This window comes from Nycticebus coucang, chromosome 7 (assembly GCF_027406575.1).
Source record: "Nycticebus coucang isolate mNycCou1 chromosome 7, mNycCou1.pri, whole genome shotgun sequence".
Lineage (NCBI taxonomy): Eukaryota > Metazoa > Chordata > Mammalia > Primates > Lorisidae > Nycticebus > Nycticebus coucang.
This window is the reverse complement of record NC_069786.1, coordinates 105,939,069-105,960,598: the sequence shown is the minus strand read 5'-3', so window position 1 is coordinate 105,960,598 and position 21,530 is coordinate 105,939,069. Positions and strand designations below refer to the sequence as shown.

The window sequence follows — 21,530 nt, the reverse complement described above, 5'->3', positions numbered from 1 at the left end:
ACTTTCTATAAATTTATACAAATGTAAGCATAAATTTATATGAATTTGTACAAATGTAAGCATAAGTTTATAAAAATGTATACAAATGTAAGCATAAATTTATATAAAACTTAGTCTCAAGCTGTTAACCTGGGTAGAGTGCCGTGTGGTGTCACAGCTCACAGCAACCTCAAACTCCTGGGCCCAAGCGATTCTCTTGCCTCAGCCTCCCAAGTAGCTGGGACTACACAGCTGTTGCCCGCCACAACACCCAGCTGCTTTTTGGCCCAGGCTGGATTCGAACCTGCCAGCTCCAGTATATGTGGCTAGCACCCTAGGCGCCTGAACTACAGGCGCTGAGCCAATGAAAGGCATTTTTAACACTGTCACTAACCATGGCTCTTTCATCACCTTCCTTTTTGCTGATTCACAAAAAATTAATTAGTTCCACTATTATTTAGCACTTCTTTGACTACTAATGAAATTGAATGTCTTTTTGTTTTACTAAACAATTGCATCTCAGTATCTAGAGATGAATTTGTCCCATTATTTACTACTACCATTATCAATAATGTGTCCATAAACAAATCTTCCTTAATTTGCCTTCAATCTCAATCTAAAACAAAAAGAAAAAAGCCACTGTCATAGTTAAATAACAAGGTATAGCATTTTGCATTAAAAAATAAATAAATCTAACATTTCTTAAAAAAACACATCCATTGTCTACAATAAGCTTCTCTCACTCTGTCACTACCTTCAAAAGGATCAAGGACACATCACACCACATACAAGTAAGCCACACTGACAAAAATTATAAGCAGCTCCACACTTCCTTTTACCATAGGGCTCTTACTACTTTACTGTGCTCTCATCTTAAAATCCTCCAACCCAGTTTCATAATTTCATAATTCTAATTCACACATATTAAAGTAACACATAAACCAATAGATTTCAGACCAAAACAAAAAAAAAAGCATCAGAGAAGGAACATGTACTAAACCTGCATGAAATCTGTCAAACTGGCTCACCTTTGTTGACCACACTGCATCATTTGAAATCAGCCCTCTCTCTTCGTCATCCTCAGTTTTGCTTCCTGATTTGCCCCCACTTGAGGTACCTGATGCATCTTTTGAATGAGCAAAAGGGTCTGAATATTTTGGCTGAATTCTTCCTCCTCTGGCCCGATAATCAGCCAGCATTCTACCCAAGCTCTGGCTATCACCCAAATGCTCAGCAATTCTAGTGCTCACTAGCTCATGTGAGGGCAAGACTTGAATACACTTGGCCTGAATACTTCCATTCATGCCCTGAAGTCCAGAGAGATCCCTGAGTAGCTGTTTCTTCCTCCTGTTCTCCATTTCCTTGAACTCTTTATTGAGGAGAGGAGACCAGTAAACCTGCTCTGCAAAATAATCTCGGGTAGAGCACCTCATCCCCTTTTCAGTTAAAAGGAAGGGTTCCCGGAATGTGATTACTGGGGAGATACAGAGGATCACATCTTTTAATTCCTGTTTAAAGGCCAAAGAATAAGTCTTTCGTTTGTCTTCAGAGGAGGTGACTTCCTCAGCAATATATAATCCAGAGTCGTCCTGGAGAGGGTCTCTAAAGGCTTTTGTCTGGCTTTTGGGATCCTGTAGCTCATCTGCTTGCTGCAAAGTCTCTGGCTGCTCTTTGTCTACAGCATCCTCTTGGTCATCTACATGGAGGGGTAACAAGGACTCCGGTACTGCTGGGAAGAAAGCACGAGCGCAGGGCAAGCCACCTGCAGGGCAAGTTGTGGCATATTCTTGGTGTTTCAAAGAGGCAACAGCCTGAGGAACGCTTTTACTTTCCTGCTCACTCTTGTCAAAGACAATCCTTGATTCCAGCAAACTGCTATCATCAGAAGACAGAGACTCAGGAGGGATGTCAGGATCCCAGGGGAAGGAACTTCCACTGTACTGCTCTTGTGTAGCCCCCTCATTCCCTCGTCCCTCAATCAGAGAGTGAAATGAAGGGTTTTGCATTAATGTGGGAGGCATAGCGAATTCATCCATGAGAAAGGAGATTTCTAGTTGAGAATGATAAGCTACACAGATCATGAAGATTAGGATCTCTTTAACTCGAGCCAGTTCATAATCAGAGCCTCCTCTAAGCTTGATTGTACAGCCTAGGTGCTGCAGACAGCCTTCAAAAAACATCAGTGTTTTGGTTTGTTCTACAAATAAATAAACAAATAAATAAGTTAACCAGGCTTAGAAAGTCCAGACAGAATAAATTTACATTTTAACATCTACAAAAGAAAAGTCTTTATGTAAGACCAGAGTTGCCTATCCTCAATCACTACTAATAGATAGTTTCTACTAAATATTGTAATTTTAGTGAGTTAACACAAATATCAGTTCCCCATTCTCAGGTGAATCTATGCTAAATATCACTCACCATTAGGCAACTGAAATAGCTGCAAATAAAATTTGTGACAGGTGCCCAGGTGTGGTTTCGTAAGCAGCTGGTCCATCGACATTACTAAATCACCTTGCGTCATCCGACTAATTCGTTCCAAAACTTGCTACAACACAGAAAAACATTACATTAAAAATTTAGAGAAGAATAAAAATCTTCATAAATTTAATCTGGAAAAATTAGAAAATAACCCTCACAATCAATTTTCTTAATTTTAAAAATTGTATGGCAAATTTTTTTGCTCCTAGATTAGTCTACACTTATTTGCTTAGTAATCATTACGTGCCCACTAAAACAAACCATATTTATATAAACATTATCAAAAGGCACTTAGGCATCATGTATTAAAACAAGAAGATACTGGGGAACAAAAAAAACTTCCTAAAATTGGCTTCTATGCTGCAGAGAGTAAACGTTTCAAGGGACATAACATTTTCTGCTTGTACAATTCCCCAACTGCACTTTGGATCAACAAATATCTGCTGATTAACAAATGTCCACCCCACCTTTGATTATATAGATAATCAATCATACTTTATCTCACATCTGATATTCTCCAGTCTTAAATAATGAAACAGCTGCCATGCCTTCTGTCACACTTTCAATATACATGATGCAGCAAAGAAATAAAGATTCCTGTATAACTACCATACACGCACAGAAATTTAAAGGCTGATTTTTAAAAAGTAGAAAAATAAGAAAACTCACTGATTTGACATTAATGACCAAAGTAATGCCATGTTCCAGTAACATGTCCTGGGCAATACGAGACACTGTTTTCTCAACTAGAACCAACGTGGGTCGAACATCAACTATTCGCTGAACATAATTCTTCAAGAATTCCCTTTCCTAAATATGATAAATCACAAATATTATGCCTGGTACAATTCAAAATCTGGACATATTAAAATATCAGAATGGCTTGACTATTAATATCAGCATCAGCCTAAAATAAATATCCACAAATAAATCTGTAAGCAAATTAATTCAAACACAGCCAAGAATCTCATAAATCATTTCAAACTGTTAATCATTGTGACAAGAGCTTCAGGAGAAATTCTTTTCTCTAACTAATTTTACTTTGCAGGATTCTCAATTCTTAATAAACTGTAAAGTAAAAGCCAAGAATCTAGTTTACCAGTTCTCAAAGGTTAAAAAACAACAAGAAAAAACTTAACTTCAGAACTCCTAAAATGAAAGTAATTTCTAAAAAAAAAAAAGTAAAGAAAAAGTCATTTCTAAGCGTTTTAAATATGGTTATGAATTTCCTTTTTTATATTCTGAAACCAACCAGAATCTCTCTTCTTCTTAGCATCTGAATAACTTTCTAACAGATGATACTGTAGCTACTTCCTAATTCCAGTCTCACAACAGATTACAGTCTATCCAGAACAGCTATAATTAAAAGACCTAAAGCATACTGCTTAATATAATCTCTTCACAAAGTCTTAATTTCAAAACAAAATGAATATGGTAAATAACAACCCGAGTTAAAACAACACACTTCATTAACTGTTACATAACATTTCTGGGCTCCAAATGAGAGACAACTGAAGATAAGTGTGTTATCACTCCTGTTCCATGTGCCCAAAGTATTTTCTGAGCAAGACTATATTAACGTTCACTAACACCAGCAATGGACACCCCTGCTCCCTGCAATGAACCTGCCCTGTTAAAACAGTGTATTTCTTTTCACCTTCCTCTGTTTTGTACAAGGAAATTGGACATTTTCAAATTCTTTCACTGCTAATAAAATGAAATTTTTTCCTCTGAAATGTGTTAAATTCCTACTCTGCTTATTAAACTATAATTTAAAATAATTTCATCTGTGAAACTCAAATAAATTGTAATTAGAGTTAATTTTATAAAAGATTCTGCGTTTGGTATAGGGATGGCAAATAAATCTCCTCTCAGTTCCAACTCCAACCAACCATTTCTGCTCAAGAAGCACCATGTTAAAAGGAGCCTGCTCCAAACTCAGCTAGGAACAAGCATCAGGCACTAGGCTAAGCACGTAGAATGCAGCAGTGAAAAACCTAGGAAGATGGCATAAAGTCACAGGCAATCACTCCTTGGCCTTTGATTCTCATCCTCCTTTTTCTGACTTTCCCTTTTCAGCTTCTTCTCAGAGTAGTTAGTTATTCCCCCTGGAGGGGGAGGGAGAGAGAAAGGGAAGGGGGAAAGGAGGGAAAGAGGCAAAGGAAGGAAAATAAAGGGGAGGGGAAGGAAGGGGAACAAAACTAGGGAAGGGGAAGAGGAGGGAGTGGAGGGGAGGACGGGAAGGTGAGGGGAGAGGAGGTTGGGGGACGGGTAGGGGAGGAGAGGAAAAGGACACAAATGAGCTGACACTTTCTATAAGTATGGCAGGAATTAAAAGTATAATAAAACTTTGAAAGCACTGATGAGCAAGATGCTTTATGTAAGTTAAACCATGTCTCTTAAGAGTGCATCTGCCCAGAACATCTCTCTCTACCTGGAAAAGACTTCAGTCTATAAACCTGACTGCAACATGGAATAATAATAAAATGAATAAATTTAAGGACAACTTTTTTTTAAGACAAAGGCTCACTCTGTTGCTTCCAGCTAGAGTGCTATGGCATCAGCCTAGCTCACAGCAACTTCAAATTTCTGGGTTCAGGGATCCTCTTGCCTCTGCCTCTTGAATAGCTAAGACTATAGCCACCTGCCACAATGTTCGGCTAATTTTTTTTTTTTTCTTGGTAGAAAGAGTCTTGCTCTTGCTCAGGCTCCTCTTGAACTCCTGAGTTTATGCAATCCTCCAGCCGTGGCCTCTCAGAGTGCTAGGATTACAGAAGTCAGCCACTGCACACAGAATAAGTATAACTTTTTTAATAAATAAACATCTACGGACTTCAATTACCCTAGTAGAGCAACTCCGAGACATATGATTTTATGCATCTTAACATCTCCACAACAACACACATCTTACAATCCATGCAGTTGTAATCTAATCTTGTTTAAAGTCTTGTGCTAACATCTGTGAGATACATCAAAGTATCTTTGATTCCATGAGCAATAACAATTGTGTTTCCCCTTACTCCCATTAAGTTCTCTTCTGAGAAGTAATAGAAGAAAAGCTGGTCTAAATCACTTAAAACCCCTCGTTTTTACTGAAATCTAAAAAGTAAAGAGCCCCAGATAAGAAAGGTCATTAAATAATATAGTAGAGTTTTATAAAGCACTGTGTCTTTCACTACAATTCCATTTTTCTTCTTGGTATCTATGAATTTACTGAATCAATGAATTCAGTGATTTCTCCTACCACTCTTGGAAAAATGTGATTACCTATGAATTTTCAAATAATGCTTTTCCTAAATGTTTCTGGAACATGGTGTGTTTCCACTATACTATCATAAACACATTCCTGAAAACCTTTCATTTTGAATGGCCACAGACTAAAATTAATAGCATTTGTGAGGTTAGGCACAGTGACTCATGCCTTTAATCCTAATACACGGGGAAGTCAAGGCAGGAAGCTCCGAGGGTTGAGAACAGGCTGAGCAAGAGTGAGACCTCATTTCTATGAAACATAGAAAAACTAGCTGGGCATCGAGGAACATGCCTGCAGTCCCAGCTACTTGGGAGGCTGAGGCAGGAGAATTTCTTGAGCCCAGGAGTTTTGAGGTTGTCGTGAGCTATGACAAAGCCTGCACACTTTACCTGGGATAACAAAGCAATACTGTCTCAAATAAATAAATAAAATAAAACAATTTTAAAAAAATCAGCATTTATGGGAGAAAAGGGTTAGGACAGAAAACTTAAACCTCTGCAACTGCACTTCCACAGCACTAAAAAATAAAATGGTACCTTGAGAGGAAACCTGTACAACCCAGGCATACAGCACAGTATGGCCAGTGGTTGAATCAGGAAATTTTAAAATGCACAAAAACAGCTGCCACTCTACAATTGGAAATGGAGCTCTGAGCAGCAGAGTTACCACAAGCCATCCAGGGTTAGAGGTGAGCCTCTCTGGAGAGAGAACCCTGTTCACTTTTAATTTCCAAAAACAGAGTCAAATGGGCTCCTGTCTTTTTTAGCAGCTGAGCTGAGGCTGTTTTCCTTCGCAGGGTTATAATCCTACTGAAGCTATTGGTGGGGGTTGTGGACCTTGGATAGGAAAACATACTTTGAAACCAACACAACTTCCATCTGATGTTATTCCCATTTGCCAACCACATATAAGCTAATTAATGTTTACGAAATGTGTTTTAGTAGAATTGACCATATTATAAACCAGAGACTTCCTTAGGGACCTAGTAAGTTACAGAAGCTCCCACAGCAAATCAGTGGCCGACGGAAGAAGGAGAAACCAGTGTTTAGATTTTCACTTTATCTTCCATGTATCCCCAAAGAGTCATGTGCTCCCTTTAACATATTCAAACTTTAAAAATAAGTGACAGAGGTTTTATGTAAGCTAGTTCTAAAGGAAAAGTGTCATTCATAACTCTGTAAACTATAACAAGAGCAATCAAGTTTGTCTATCCAATTTAATCAACTAGAATGAGTCAAAATAAGAGTTTTTAAGTATCATAGTACACAAACGTCTCTCCAGATTATTATTTTCCGTAATAAGTTCTTACCTGAAGCACAATTGGATCGATGCAAGTAAACTTTGTTTCTTCTCTATAGAGATACTCAATCGAACACTTCAACAGAAGAATTTTGGGGTTTTTAATACAAGAATTCATCTAAAAAAAAAATGAACAGTTTTTAAAGCTTTTAAAGGTTTATACTTTATAGACCTCCTTTAATTATAACTTTAAATTCATATTGTTCATAATACCTACTAACTTAAAGTATCTCACATTAGAATTAATATACTATCATTTAGCTCTTCTGTGGTAGTCTCTCATATTTTTTCAAAGCAAATAATTTGTTCAGATCAAATGCAAAATTCTTCAAAATTTAGCTTTGTTTTCCAATAATAGTTTAATCTATTCCTCTATACTCTCAACTATTTTTCTTCCTAATGTGGTAAGAAGAGCTATCATGCCTTGAGTGTGTAGCTGGGGAAGGAGGGAGTGCTTACAGATAGGCTATTTCACACAATCCAAGACATAGCAACTTTAAAAACCTTCAGTTTTGCCTTTCTAAAACTCACTATGTTGCCTCAGCTGGGCAACATAATGAGACCTCATCTCTACAAAAAATTTAAAAAGTGAGCTAGGAATGGTGGTATGCACCTGTAGTTCTAGGTACTCAGGAGGCTAAAGCAGGATGATCACTAGACCTCAGGAGTTCAAGATTATAGTGAGCTATGTTTGTGCTACTGTACTCTAGCATGGCTGATGGAGTAAAACTGTGTCTCAAAACAAAAACAACAACAAAAAAAAGAAACACAAGAGGAAGAACTAATAACATATTAAAATGCCTCTTGAACATCTTTCTAATAGAATAAACTCCCAACCATAGTTAAGTTGGCAAGCTGAATTTAGAAACTTACAAAAACTATAAAGCATTTCTAGAAAAGCACAGACTCAAACAGTATACCCTAATGTTTCCCCTGGAACCCTGACCTGGGCTGGGGGCTAACAAGGGAGACGTGCTGAAGGAAGGAGGAGACTTCACACCAACTTAATGCATAAAGTCTGGGAATCCTGGAGAAGCACACATTGATTGTCTCATGCACCGAGTGGCAGACTGAGGCAACCAAGCAGCACTCCCAATTCCAGAGAAACATTTTATTGATCTCTCAAACAAAGCATTTGTGAAAAAATGCAAAGGTGTCAAAATTCAAAAATAAGAAAAGGAAGAATCTCAAGTCCCATCCACTCCCCCCAACCAAGGCTGGGTAGAAGAGTAAGGCTGGGAATACAGGATGATTAGATTGTCAACATTGGCCCAATAACACATTCAGAAAGGGGGAGGGGAAAACAAGTTTCATCTTTGCAGGGCAGACCAAGCAGCTTCCCTATCTCACTACCAATCAATCAGGAGTCCAAAGGTCTCAGCCCCCTGCCTGCTGATTCTCCATGCAGGGATGGCCTTGATCAGTGGTTCTCAACCTTCCTAATACCATGATCCTTTAATACAGTTCCTGTAGGTCCCGACCCACAGGTTAAGACCACTGGTCTTGATGATGTTACCCTCTGGCCTGCCTCAGAGCTCCTTTTCCCTTCAATGGACCTTGTGTATTGGAGGGCCCATGGAGAGATCAGCCTGTCTACCTCCCACACCCTAACAGCAACTAAAGCCACAGGCAGAACAGCCTATGTCTTAGAATTGAGGTTTCAGACCAACCAAGCTTATAGGTCTCAAACTGCCAAACAGTTCTGAAACAGTGACTCCCTCACTGGGGAACTATACTCAGATTTCCTTTAGCTACGACAAATAAAAACTATCTCTAAATATGATGAGTGGAGCAATACAGTCATTCATGCATATTTCTACCACACCCACATTCAATTTTCTTCAATTCCTAAGAAAAGAACAAAACATCTACCTCTTAATTCAACAAATATCATGTTAAAGGTCTCCTTCAAAGGGTAATGTACGAAAATACTGACTGACTTTGAATCACTGCCATGAAATATTATTGAATCCAAGAATACTTTTATTTATCTATGATCACTAACAATCTTCAGGAACCCTGATGCCTTACAAAAAATAATTTGTTTCTACTTAGAAAAGAGTGAAAACAGGACTACAGATTATCCATCCAGTTGCTCTAAAAATCTGCCTCAGCTTTTGCTGTAACAAAATCAGTACCTCCAGAGGTGGGGCCCAGGGTATCTCTATTTTTAATAAGTTCCCTTGATGATTCTGAAGAACAGAGGTTTCAGAACACTGTTATAGAGCAATGGTATATCAAAATTTGAGAACAAATGACCTAGGAAACACATGGAGTGCCTACTATAAAGACAATACAAATCTTCTTCTATTCCCCCATTTACTCCCACTCTCCTAAACATACTAAGTGAGAATTTCTAAGGGGATGAGGTTTGGAATCAACAAGGTTGATTTTTAACAAGGTTCCATAGGTGATCCTGATGAACACTACACTTTGAGACTGAGGCTTCAGAATAAAACTCAAGCCCCTTACTGAGATACATAGCCCTTGCCTGCTTCCTCCAGCCTCATCTGTCATTTCCCATCTTATTCTCAGGAACTCAGTTTCCTTAATACCCCAGGTTATCTCACCACACTTCTTTGTGCTAATGCTAGAAAGAGACCTCAGGCTGAGGATATAGAAGGGAAGAATGATAAAAGAATAACACTGACAGTTCTGTAGCTCAGCCCCAGAAGCTGAGACCAGTTTTAGAACATTAATAATCCTCTGGAAAAACTAAGGTCTGTAGGAAAAACCTGTCTGCCTGAGTTGTCAGGCAGGGTCAAAAGAAAAATGATACCAGTATCCTATCATTCCCCAGGTCTGGAAACCTGATCTCTCTCTTCCTTCTTCTGTGTGGAGAATTCCCATTATCAAAATTTCAATCCTCTCATCATTACCTCTGGGAGATCTCCCCTAAGCCTCCAAACTTTCACCCCTATTGCATACACTGCTAGGTACTCTTTAACAGCCACTCATTTCTTCTTGTATGATTAGGGTACCCAAACTTGTTAGCTTAGCACATAGCCACAGTTTGCTGAACTTCACTGTTGAACTAAATCAAATTACCTTTTTATGTGCAATATTCTTGGTACAAACAAAGCCATTGACAACCACAGAATCAAACTTCTTTCCACCTGGGATCTAATGGAACAAGAAAGAAAATAAAATTCAGTAATATATCCCTGAAATCCAGTAAAACGGATGCTATTATTCCTTTCCTTTTTTTTTTTTTTTTTAACTACTATGTAACCAAATAGGACAAAAATTTCCAGAACATAGTTCTTCCTTTCAACCAATGATTAATGGCATCTCAGTACGAAGCCTGTTTTCCTAGTCCCTAATCTCTAATGTACTATACCTGGTATTCTAAAACATTGTCTAAACAAACTGGTGCCAAGTGGCAGTTAAAACCACTATTGTTTGGGGTTAATATCAGAAGCAAAAATACAGACAGGATTCTATTAACTATCTAAATGAGCGGTTCTCAACCTGTGGGCCGCGACCCCTTTGGGGGTTGAACGACCCTTTCGCAGGGGTCACCTAAATATATCCTGCCTATCAGATATTTATGATATCTAATAACAGTAGCAAAATTATAGTTATAAAGTAGCAACAAAAATCATTTTATGGTTGGGGGTTACCACAACATGAGGGTCCGGGCATTAGGAAGGTTGACAACCACTGATCTAAATAAAGCAACCAACCACTGCTTTTCCTCAAAACAGTGACAATAATTCATGAGAATAGACAAATGTGTCAAGAAAGAGGAAGCAAGAAATGAAGAAACTATAACTTTCGAGTTCTCAACTCATCTTCTTTCCAACCCACCCATCCATTTCACTTCTCACATCCTATGTGTGGCTTCCATGACTCCTAACTGCACCACTAATGGAGCAGATGGCAAAACTTCCCACTCCTCACCTAGATCCCTGAAGGTAATGACTCTTTTTGATTACCATTAAGAGAAAAGTCATCATCAGTTTTGCCTCATCAGTTCCTAGAATTAGAAAAGCATTAGCAGAGCTCACTTTTTTGATGTGCACAAACTGACGGATATCCATGTCATCATCCTGGTTCTTGACATCGGGCCGGACTGTCTGAACTACCTGGCAGACCAGTGACACAATGATGTCCCTCCAAGATGGTGACAATGAGTCATTATGGAGCAACTGCTGGAGTAGTGCCATCATGTGATTATGATTAGCTGAACTAAAATATTACAAGAAAGAAGTTTGCATGGTTCATACTTCCAAAGAAAATAATTCTGAACAAGCAGTCTGCAGACAAATAAACATTTCAATTATGGCTCATAGATAAGATAATGTAGGTCGATTTTATTCTTTCAGTATATCTTTCAGCACCTTTAATGATTTTACATATAAGTGAAATCTGAGAATATCTTCAAATAAGATGTCCCTTTTAATAAAATGGGGACAGACAAGCCCAGTTCTTTATCCTATAAGAAATTTCATCAGAAATCAGAACAGGCTTTTCTAAGTAAACTTAGTATTTTTATTTATTTATTTTATTTTTTATTTTTTTGGAGACAGTCTTACTTTGTCACCCCCAGTAGAGTGCTGTAGCATTATAGCTCACAGCAACCTTAAACTCCTGGACTTGTGTGATCCCCTTGCCTCATACTCCCAAGTAGCTGGAACTACAGACATCCACCACAATGCCCAGCTATTTTTTGAGATGGGGTCTCACTCTAGCTCAGGCTGGTCTCTAACTCCTGAGTTCAGGCGATCTGCCCACCTCGGCCTCACAGAGTGCTAGTATCATAGGTATGAGCCCCCATACCTGGCCTCTGTAAACTTAGTATTTTTGACTTTATAAGGAAGAGGGACAACACATATGCCCATCAAGTGACTGAAGATTATAAAAATGGAAAAGTAAAATTAAAAAGCTCACTCCCTTACAGCAACCTCTCCATGGCTTGCTTCTCCCCATTCTCTTCCCTCAGGAGCTCCAGGTTGTTATGATGCCAGCCCAAAGGTGTGAAAGGCAGCTCTTTAGACTTTTCCTCTACCCGACGATTAAATAAGGATTCTCAATAAGATAAAAAATAAAAAGTTATTATTTCATTGTCATGTTTTATGCCATTTACTAGTATATTCAGAAATTACTAATTTCTCTTTTTAAATGTTTTAAGCTGGTGAATATAAGTTACTGGTTTTTTTTTTATAAGTTACTGTTTTAAAAAGACAACATGTAACAAGTACATAAATAAAATACATAACAATACAGAAATATGTACACACATAAATACATGAAAAACACCTAATTTGAAAAACTAAGAACAGTAGTAATTAGCAACGCCCAAAATCAGAAACAGAACTGTGAAAAGCAAATTTACATATGTAACTAGCACTTTCAAGCCAATGATTATAAACACAGCTTATGAAAAGCAAATAAAGTGAAATTTTTACATTGTCCTTTTACTTATTTGGGAACACTAGAAAAGGAGGGTGTTACTTTTCCCTATAAATCACAAACTGAAAATTGCATTCAATAGAAATCTGAATGCCAGCAGAACAACATGAGATATATGGGTGCTGAACTTCCAGAAGAGAAACTCAGCTCAGATATCCCAAAACAGTAGATGACAGTATAGAAAGGCTGCTCAAGACAATCCTTAATAATGCTTCTATTTCAAAATTGGCACAGAGGCATTTTAACAAAATTTTAACAACACAGACTCAAAATTAAACTATAAATATTAAAACATGTTAAATACCAATTTATGTAAAATTTGTGAAATTTTTAAATTTTTTAAAAGGGTAAAAAATGGATCAAGACAAAAAATTAATAATAAATATTCTGCAAAAAGATGCTTACTAAGTGATTGTTAAATGTGACTGAATAAATGGAAAGAGGTGGGGAAAGAGTATCAAAATCCTCTAACCCTTCCCCTCGTAAACCAAACCAAATAAACAAAAAAAAAAATTTCACCAAATAATCCAGCAGACAACACAGTAAAGTATGTGGTCCACGACATACGAGGTTTAAGAACTGCGTGTTTCAATTATGTAACGCCCAGTCTATAAACTTCAAGTTGAACCAGATACTTGGAGGTGAATTTGGAAGCACTGTCAGTTAGAAGATCAACTGTATGTGACCTCCTTTGTACCAACTTGCCCTACCTTCTTTTGTCTGAAACCCTGAGAACCAAGAAGACACTGGGAAGGGAAGTTTTCTTCCATTATCTGAGGCCTATGCTGCGGACTACTGTGGCCCAATTAGTAATGGTTTTACTTCACAGGAAGTTATGTAGGGAAGGGGTGAAAAAACACTTACATTCTTCCCTACTCTTTTTTTCCCAAAGAAATTGATCGGCAGAGTTGGTTCTTTTCCTCCTTCTGCCTACCTCTCTTACCACCTCCACGAGGCAAGCAGCATCCTTAATTGATGAGATGTTTGTGAGCTTTTGGACAAATTTCACAACCCTTAATGATATGTATATCAATACTCCTTATTACATTTACAATATAGGAAAGTATAAGCTATTCATGCCTTTAAAAGTGTAAGATTCAAATTCTACTTAAAAGTTTTCTAGTTTTTTGTTTTTGAAACAGTGTCTTGACTCAGTTGCCCAGCCTAGAGTGTAGTGTCATCATAGTACACTACAACCTCAAATGCCTGGTGATCAAGCGATCTTCTTGCCTTAGTCTCCTGAGTAGCTGGGACACAGGCATGTGCTACCATGCCCATCTAATGAAATTCTACTTACAAGTTTTTAAACAATTAATTTTCAGCTAAGAGACCTCTTCTCAAATCAAGTCCAAGTTTATATTCTTGGTTTTCAACATTTTCAAAGTCACAATAGATATTAAAACTGTGTTCTCACAAGACTAATATAACCATACATTTTTAGCACCTTCTTTATATCAATCAATGTGCTAGGTCCTAAGAATATTCTCACAAAAAAAGACACCATTCCATATATGGATGTTTATAAAATTACCTTTGATGAAGGCGTCACTTATTGAAAGCTGTTGTCCTCCAGTGTCAGAAATCAAATACTCTGCATACCAGGGAGAGAAGAGAGAGGAGGAAGGAAAGGACAGACAAATGACTACAACATGCCAGCATAATTAATACAGAACACACCCCCACACAAAGTATGACTCATTCTAAACCTACCACTGTCCTGTATACTTGAGCAAGTCTCCGGCTAAAATGTCTCTTTATACTTGTTCTGCACACTTCACACTAAACTTAGTAGAATTGTATTAGTAACTCAACAAAATGATGTAACAGCTCATCTTAATTCAACGTCAGATAATCTTTAACAAATCATTTTTCCCTCATTAAAAACAAAACGGTTTATGAAAATTGAATCAGTAATTTATATGACAACCATAAAAGGTTATCCTATATTTCTCATGTATAATACTTTGTCTATATAAAAAGTACTCACAAACAAAGCACTCACCTGATAAAACAACATAAGGGATTTTTTAAAATTTCAGAATATGAGCTAAAAAACAAATTAATACAAAAGCAACATTGATAGATAATAAAGATATAAGTCATCTGAATTTTTATTAGTTCTTAAGTATTTTTTTTTAATTCTACCAAACCCTGCCAAATTTTTGCCAGATAACTGTTGAACACACAGAGAATGCTTTTAAAATATTAAACATTTTTCTTATGAGCGAAACTTACTCTTTACTTCCCCATCAACTTTTCTCTAGATCTGTGACCAAGCATAGCTCAAATAAGGTTCTTTCCATTATGCAAATTAAAACCTACTGCATTTTAACTTCTTTAAGGTAAAGGTTCTCATCAAAATTTTTTCCAAATTCATTTATAAGCAAAAGGGCTTTAAAAGTCAGTAAGTTTATAAGCCAATATGCTCATCCTTTCAACCAAAAAAAAAGGACAAAATATTTTACATAGAAAATTCAAGTACACCATGCCAAACACAATAAAATCAAGTAGAAGCAAGTGAGTAAGATAGATATTATACTTTACTTCTACACTTCCTTCACAGAAAAGAATAATGCCAAATTCTGTTAAACTAATATGTTGTTCTTTATAAGCCTTACTTCTCACACTAAAACTTAAATATACATATACACAAGATTCGAGACATGATGAATCTCCCCCCCCCCTTTTTTTTTTTTTGAAAGAGACTCTCAAGCTGTCACCCTGGGTAGAGTGCCATGGTATCATAGCTCACAGCAACCTCCAACTCTTGGGCTCAAGGGATCTCCTGCCTTAGTTTTTCTATTTTTAGTAGAGATAGGGTCTCGCTTTTGCTCAGGCTGGTCTTGAAACTTGTGAGCTCAAGCTATCCACCAGCCTTAGCCTCCCCGAGTGCTAGGATTCAGGTGTGAGCCACCACACCCAACTCCCCATTTTATTAAGAAAAAATTTTTAAGATACATAAAGTGCTATGCACTTCCACCCAGATCCACCAATTGTTAAACATCTGTCATGTATATGTGTGCTTTTTTCCCTGACCATCTGATGCTTTACCACTGATAAGTCAGCATGGCTCTCTTGTAAGAACATTCTTTATAGCTATAATACTATCTACATACTTGAGAAAACTGATAATGTCTTAATGTCACAGAATCATTCCATATCCAAATTTATCCAACTGTCCCGAAAATGTCTGGAAAGGTGATCTTTTTTCTTCAAACATGGATCCAATAAAGTTCATAGATGGCATTTGGTTATTGTGTCTGTTCGTTATCTTTTAATCTAGAACAGATAGATACTCTACCTTTTTCTCTTTTCGTGATAATAAAATGTCCTGTGAGATGTCCCACATTCTGGATATGACTGTTTTCTCATGATGTTTAACTTGCTCTTTTATTCCATGTTTTCCTACACATAGAAAATTAGAGCTAGAGGCCGTGGAAGCCATGATTTTTACTTTCTTCTCTAGGTTCTACTTGCTAACTTTCCAAGAATAGTTCAGAATCCTGCTTGCAACACATAATAAATTTTAACTATTCAACTCTCCAAAACCAATAGTGAAAAATTACTCAAACCAGAAGATCACAACATGTCAGATTCACAAACTTCTTACGTAAAATAAAAAACATGAGTAGCTTTATTTAAAATACAGATACTCAACCTATTTTATGAAACCAAACCCAGCCTTAAATCACAGAGGACAATCAAGTGAAAACCATTTCCCTTTTTAGTTATTTAAAGAAGAGAAAACCAGGCTCGGTGCCCATAGCACAGTAGTTACAGCACCAGCCACATGCACCAAGGCTGGCGAGTTTCAACCCGGCCCCAGCCAACTGAAACAACAATAACCACTGCAACAAAAAATAGCTGGTGTTGTGGCAGGCGCCTGTAGTCCCAGCTACTTGGGAGGCTGAGGCAAGAGAATTGCTTAAGCCCAAGAGTTTAAGGTTGCTGTGAGCTGTGACATCACAGTACTCTACTGACGGTGATATAGTGAGACTCTTGTCTCAGAAAAAAAAATTAAAAAATAAAAAGGAATGAAAACCAGAGGCAGAAGAATTTTATTATTCTTTTACTCTGGCAATCTTTATTTTCAGGTAGTCAGTAGTCATCTTAACTACACAGAGCAAAATATTTTATTTTATTTCAACTTTACATGAAAAATGAAAAACAATAATTCTTGCTAGTATACTAATAAAAAAGAAGTGGGAAAGCCAGGTACATTTATTAAGGGAATTAATAAAGTCATCAAATTATAGACTTTCAAGGTTGCCTATGTGGTCAATTAAATAATTATCTTCTTTCTAATGTTGGAACCACTTCAGTAAACTTCTTACTGAGTAGGCTAAAGGATTCCTCATACTTGCTATAATTTGTTTTTATTCTAGATTTTCCATTTCAGATTCAGAATTAAAAGGAAACTTAGAAGTCTCCAAGTCTATCTAAGCTGTCATTCAACATAGGCATCTGTCCTCAATAACCCTGACTGGTGGACATTCAGACACAACCTGGACACTTGCAGAACACGATGGCAAATATTCACTACTCTGAACTATTGAAACTAGCTCTCCCTTTAACCACACACAAAATAAACATAATTTCTTTCAGGTATTCTTCAGATACCTAAAGGCAACATCAAGTATTTTGTTCTCTATTTTAAACAGTTCAATTCCCCTAGTCAGTTTTAATACAGCATGGTTTTCAAATGTCTCAGGAGCCTGGCAAGCCAGCTCTATTCATAAACCAGACGGAATACAAAACTTTACATTGGACCCTCATTCTAGACACTATATTGCCACTAATGAAAGTTAGTGGCTGTCACTGCATTAGAAAGTTGCCGCAGCACACTATAGAATTTGCAGGTAACTAAAACTTGGGTCTTCATTAAGAGTAGCTTAATGTAATATTAATAGTAAATATTTTAAGTCTAATTACGTTATGTATAACTCCATTAATTCATGTTAGTCTCAATCTGTTTAAAAAAACAAATATTAAATTACAATTCTGCTATCCAGCATGCTAGCCATTCTTTCCAGAGTTTAAGGATTTGAAGACCTAAAAAGCATTCAAAATGCTAACCAAAAAAAGTATTGACCAACACTGCATACGGAAAAATCCCTATAGCATAACTTAGACATATACCCTTCCTAATGATATCAAATTATTATCCTTTTAATATTTCCCACAAAAAGCTATAAATCCGTGTGTTACAATGATATTACTAAGCTCTTACATTCACCAAAAACACTAGAGTTTTTGTGTGTTTTTCATATAAAAAGGTATGGTGGTTGCCAGAGGCTAGAAGGTTGCAGGGAGATGTGATGACTATAGTTGATAATGCACTGTATATTTCAAAATCGCCAAGCACATATTCCAAAGGTTCACACCACAAAGTGATAGGATTTGAAGTGATGAATATATTAATTAGCTTGATTTTGTCATTATACATTACATACATATATCTTAATACTTTATACCCCATAAATACATAAATTATAATTTTCCAATTTATAATTTAAAAAATAAAGCTCAGATCGATTCCAAATTATGCTTTTAAAAAATAAAATGACCACTGCCTTTACCTCTTTAACATATTTCTTCCATATACAAAACTGTCCTGTTTGTCTGCAAAGCTATTGAGAGACCACTAAATGTCTTATTAATATCAACAAAGATAGTATTTATCACCTTCTCCTGCTCTATCATTCTTGTATCACCATAAAATATATAAACGGGGTTGTTTTGGAATGACTTACACTGGTTAACAAATGTCAGTGCCCAGTCACTACCAATTCCTTTTCTAAAAACCATAGTACATTCTGTTCATAAAGAATGTACAGAATGTACTACAATATTGCCAGCTTCCGATGTCAAGTCAAGAATCCGTCTTTTCAAAAAATGTAATGAATGTATTACCACAGTCATCTGGACTCTCTCCCACACTTCATAATTCTTCATAGATAAAAAACTGGCTCCATGATCCCAGATCTAAAGTCTTTCAGTATTCTGGGCATATACTTCGCCTAAAGTTGGCAATAGATTTACTTAAAATAACCTGGCATTCTTTATCTCTTCAATGCCTTGAACTTTACTTTCCTCTTAACCATCTGTGTTCTTTCTTGATAAGATTAGTCTTGACAAGAGGGGAAAAAAGCTTCTTTTGGTCATTAGTCTGGATTAATTTGCCTAGTTTTTCTATCACAACTTAAATATTTTCTCAAATATCCTTGGCATTTTCACCAATCTTCAGCACAATCTGAACTTCTGCTGTACTGTCATTTTTCTTGAAAGTACTGGCCCCTTTTTCAGATTCATCCTCCTATGAAGGCTGCTGATCACAACCATCATAAGCAATCTTTTTAAAGGTTTGAGATCGAAAGGGAAAAAATAAGGTTTGAGATCAGAGCAGTTCCAGAAGAATCATGATGTTTTTTTTAAACAGCAGATACTACCCCTTTTATTTTCCTCACAATTTGAGGTTGCACCATAAAAATGTTATTATTGGAGCCTCCTGTTCAATCCTCTCCCCATGTTCTAAAGCTAGAATTCCTCGCATAAGTGACTCACTGTGCTCATTGGCCTACCCTTTGCTATTATGAATTCAATAATGACAGGTCATTTTCTTCAAGATTTTCAAAAGTTCCTTAACTTTCTAAGATGTGAAATCTTCAGCAAGTGAAAAGAAGACCTCACACTCTGCTTTCAGCAAAATGAAATTGCCAATACATATTTCCAGAGAACAGATATCCTCTGAAATGTGTGCCTCTGGCCCATAACTATCAGCTTATATTCAAAAACATCATCTTATTTTCCAAATGACCACCACCTACAGTTAATTTTCACACAAGTGCCATGTCTATTTCACTGTCCTTCCATACTCACCCAAATTGTTTGCTTCTAATGTCTACTTTGAGGAGTCCCAAAAAAATATGTATTTAACTCCTGTTCAATGCTAGGCAAGTCTCCTCTTCTACTACTTTAACACATCCCTCTATATTTCCTATTTTTAAATAAGATATACTTTTTTATCACCATAACTCTTAAGTACCATCTTACCACATCTTGAAAATGACTAATGCTGACAATTATGAGATAGCTGTTGTAGAAATTTGTTGTAAATTTGTTTCAAATTATTTTTGTATAAATTTTTAACAACTTCTCTCTTCTGATTATACTTTTAAGCTCAAAATAGAAACCAGGAAAGAATTAGGCAAGCATTGCAAATCTAAGTGAAGAGACAACTCAACTTTAGAGAATAAAATGTTAAAAATTCAAACTCCAGGTGAAATTAGGAAATGAAGTGCTTCATATCTTAAGTTATCATGATATAATGAAACCCCACAGTTATTTATTTACTCGTGTATTTTTTTAATTTACTTTTACAAAATGCCATTTTAGGGCTATATACATATTTTTGTTTTCTTTTTGAGACAGAATCTCACTCTATCACCCTGGCTACAGTGTAGTGCCATGATCATAGCTCACTGCAGCCTCCAATTCCTGAGCTCAAGTGATCCTCCTGCCTTAGCCTCCTGAATAGATGAGACTACAGCTGAGTATGACCATGCCTGACTCACTTTTTAAGTTTTTATTTTTGTAGAGGTAAGGTCTCACTATGCTACCCAGGCTATAGTGCAGTATGATCACAACTTACTGCAGCCTCCAACTCCTGGCTTCATCCTCTGGCCTCAACCTCTAAGAGCTAGGATGATAGGCAGAACCCACCTAGGGCTATAAATAACACATTAACTTCTAAATGAATTGCATTTAACTTAATTCTAGTCTTGAGCCCAGGACATCAAGAAGCATACGAAACTCACACATCTCTTAATCTAATAAAACACCATAGTCCCAAGGAAAAATTGCTTTTTTTCCTAGTGTGTCATTCAATCTGTTAAACTGGCTTTTAATTATATACAACAGAGTAAACTTCATCATCCCTTTCTAAACACTGCATTTCTTTTTTTATGTACTGCTATGTTTGATTTTACCAATAGTTTACATTATTTTCCTTTTTCACCAAATGTCTTTTGAATACGGCCATTATTATTTTTGAATCAGTATACTAAAGCATATAAGACAGCTGAAAATAAAGAATGAGTTCATTTTATAAATATAGTATCTACACAATAAGCATTTTAAATTATAGTAGAAAGAGGTTTTGAAATGTGTAAAGGATTTTCTCCCCATCTAGTTCAAGCATCTTAACAGGTTTAGTGAAATACTACATTACTGGGTAACAGCAAAGGCAAATAGGCTTTAAATTGTTAAAAGAAGAAAGAGAAAAGAATAGAGCAGAACATCCATGTTATAAATGCAAAGAAATGCCACCTTGGAAGTTGCACATTATGGGAAGAACAATCACATGTTGTTCCTTTTAAAGACTACGAGCTTTAAACTGGGCACGGTGATACTGAGGGAAAAAAACAAGAAATAAAAGGAATCAACCAAAAAAGGTATAAGGAGGAGGTGTGGGGAAAATGAGAAAGGGTGTAACAAAACCCACACCAAATTCCCTCAGCCATATGGGACAGAGGAAGCCAGAAGGACAGGCTGACATGAGATCCTATGGCCCAGCTCTCCAGCCTGTGTTTGGATTCCAGATGGTGACTACCTCCTACCTTTTTGGTCAGCAGGGTGAGGGGGCACATGTGGGTACTTGGAGGGCTTCTTGATATGGAAGTTCACGTTGTCCAGCTCCACGTTCAGGCTGATAGAAGCGGCTGAGTCACTGTCCACTGTGGACTGGAAACTGCTGACTGATGTACGCTTGCTAGGACTGGCAGAATCTTTTAGTGTTGGGGAGGGGAAAGAAATATAGGGAGAGGAGGGGAGTAAAAATTGGTTTTATCAGGGTATTGGAGGAAAGGAGAAAAATTTCTTTTAATATACAAGCCCAATGTGCAATACCAAAATGGATACAGTATTTTCATGTACTTCTGTATAGGCTTAATAAAATGTGAACAAGTTAAATATAAAATCAATTTTTTTAATAAATATATTGGAAGTTCTGCAGAGAAAAAGTCTAATATCGTAGTGAAGAGGTGAGAAAGTGGTCTGTGCAATCTTATTAGTTTAGTTATTTTTAAGCTGCTGCAAACTAGAG

At 36.7% G+C, this 21,530-nt stretch overlaps 1 protein-coding gene across 9 annotated transcripts in view; it reads right to left on the bottom strand.

Annotated features, from left to right (window-relative positions):
* PIKFYVE (phosphoinositide kinase, FYVE-type zinc finger containing) overlaps positions 1 to 21,530 on the bottom strand; it is a 109,094-nt gene that overhangs the window by 35,756 nt on the left and 51,808 nt on the right. For 5 of the 9 annotated variants that reach the window (XM_053597627.1, XM_053597624.1, XM_053597623.1 and 2 more), the window contains 9 exons: positions 21,046 to 21,213; positions 13,959 to 14,018; positions 11,914 to 12,043; positions 11,023 to 11,203; positions 10,061 to 10,135; positions 7,023 to 7,130; positions 3,130 to 3,270; positions 2,401 to 2,527; positions 1,008 to 2,176 (listed from right to left, as the gene is read on the bottom strand). In XM_053597627.1, the coding sequence (XP_053453602.1) occupies positions 1,008 to 2,176; positions 2,401 to 2,527; positions 3,130 to 3,270; positions 7,023 to 7,130; positions 10,061 to 10,135; positions 11,023 to 11,203; positions 11,914 to 12,043; positions 13,959 to 14,018; positions 21,046 to 21,213 (2,159 nt within the window). Of the gene's footprint in view, positions 1 to 1,007; positions 2,177 to 2,400; positions 2,528 to 3,129; positions 3,271 to 7,022; positions 7,131 to 10,060; positions 10,136 to 11,022; positions 11,204 to 11,913; positions 12,044 to 13,958; positions 14,019 to 21,034; positions 21,214 to 21,530 lie in introns of those variants that run through there. The other 4 variants (XM_053597628.1, XM_053597629.1, XM_053597630.1 and 1 more) reach the window with 2 other exon arrangements.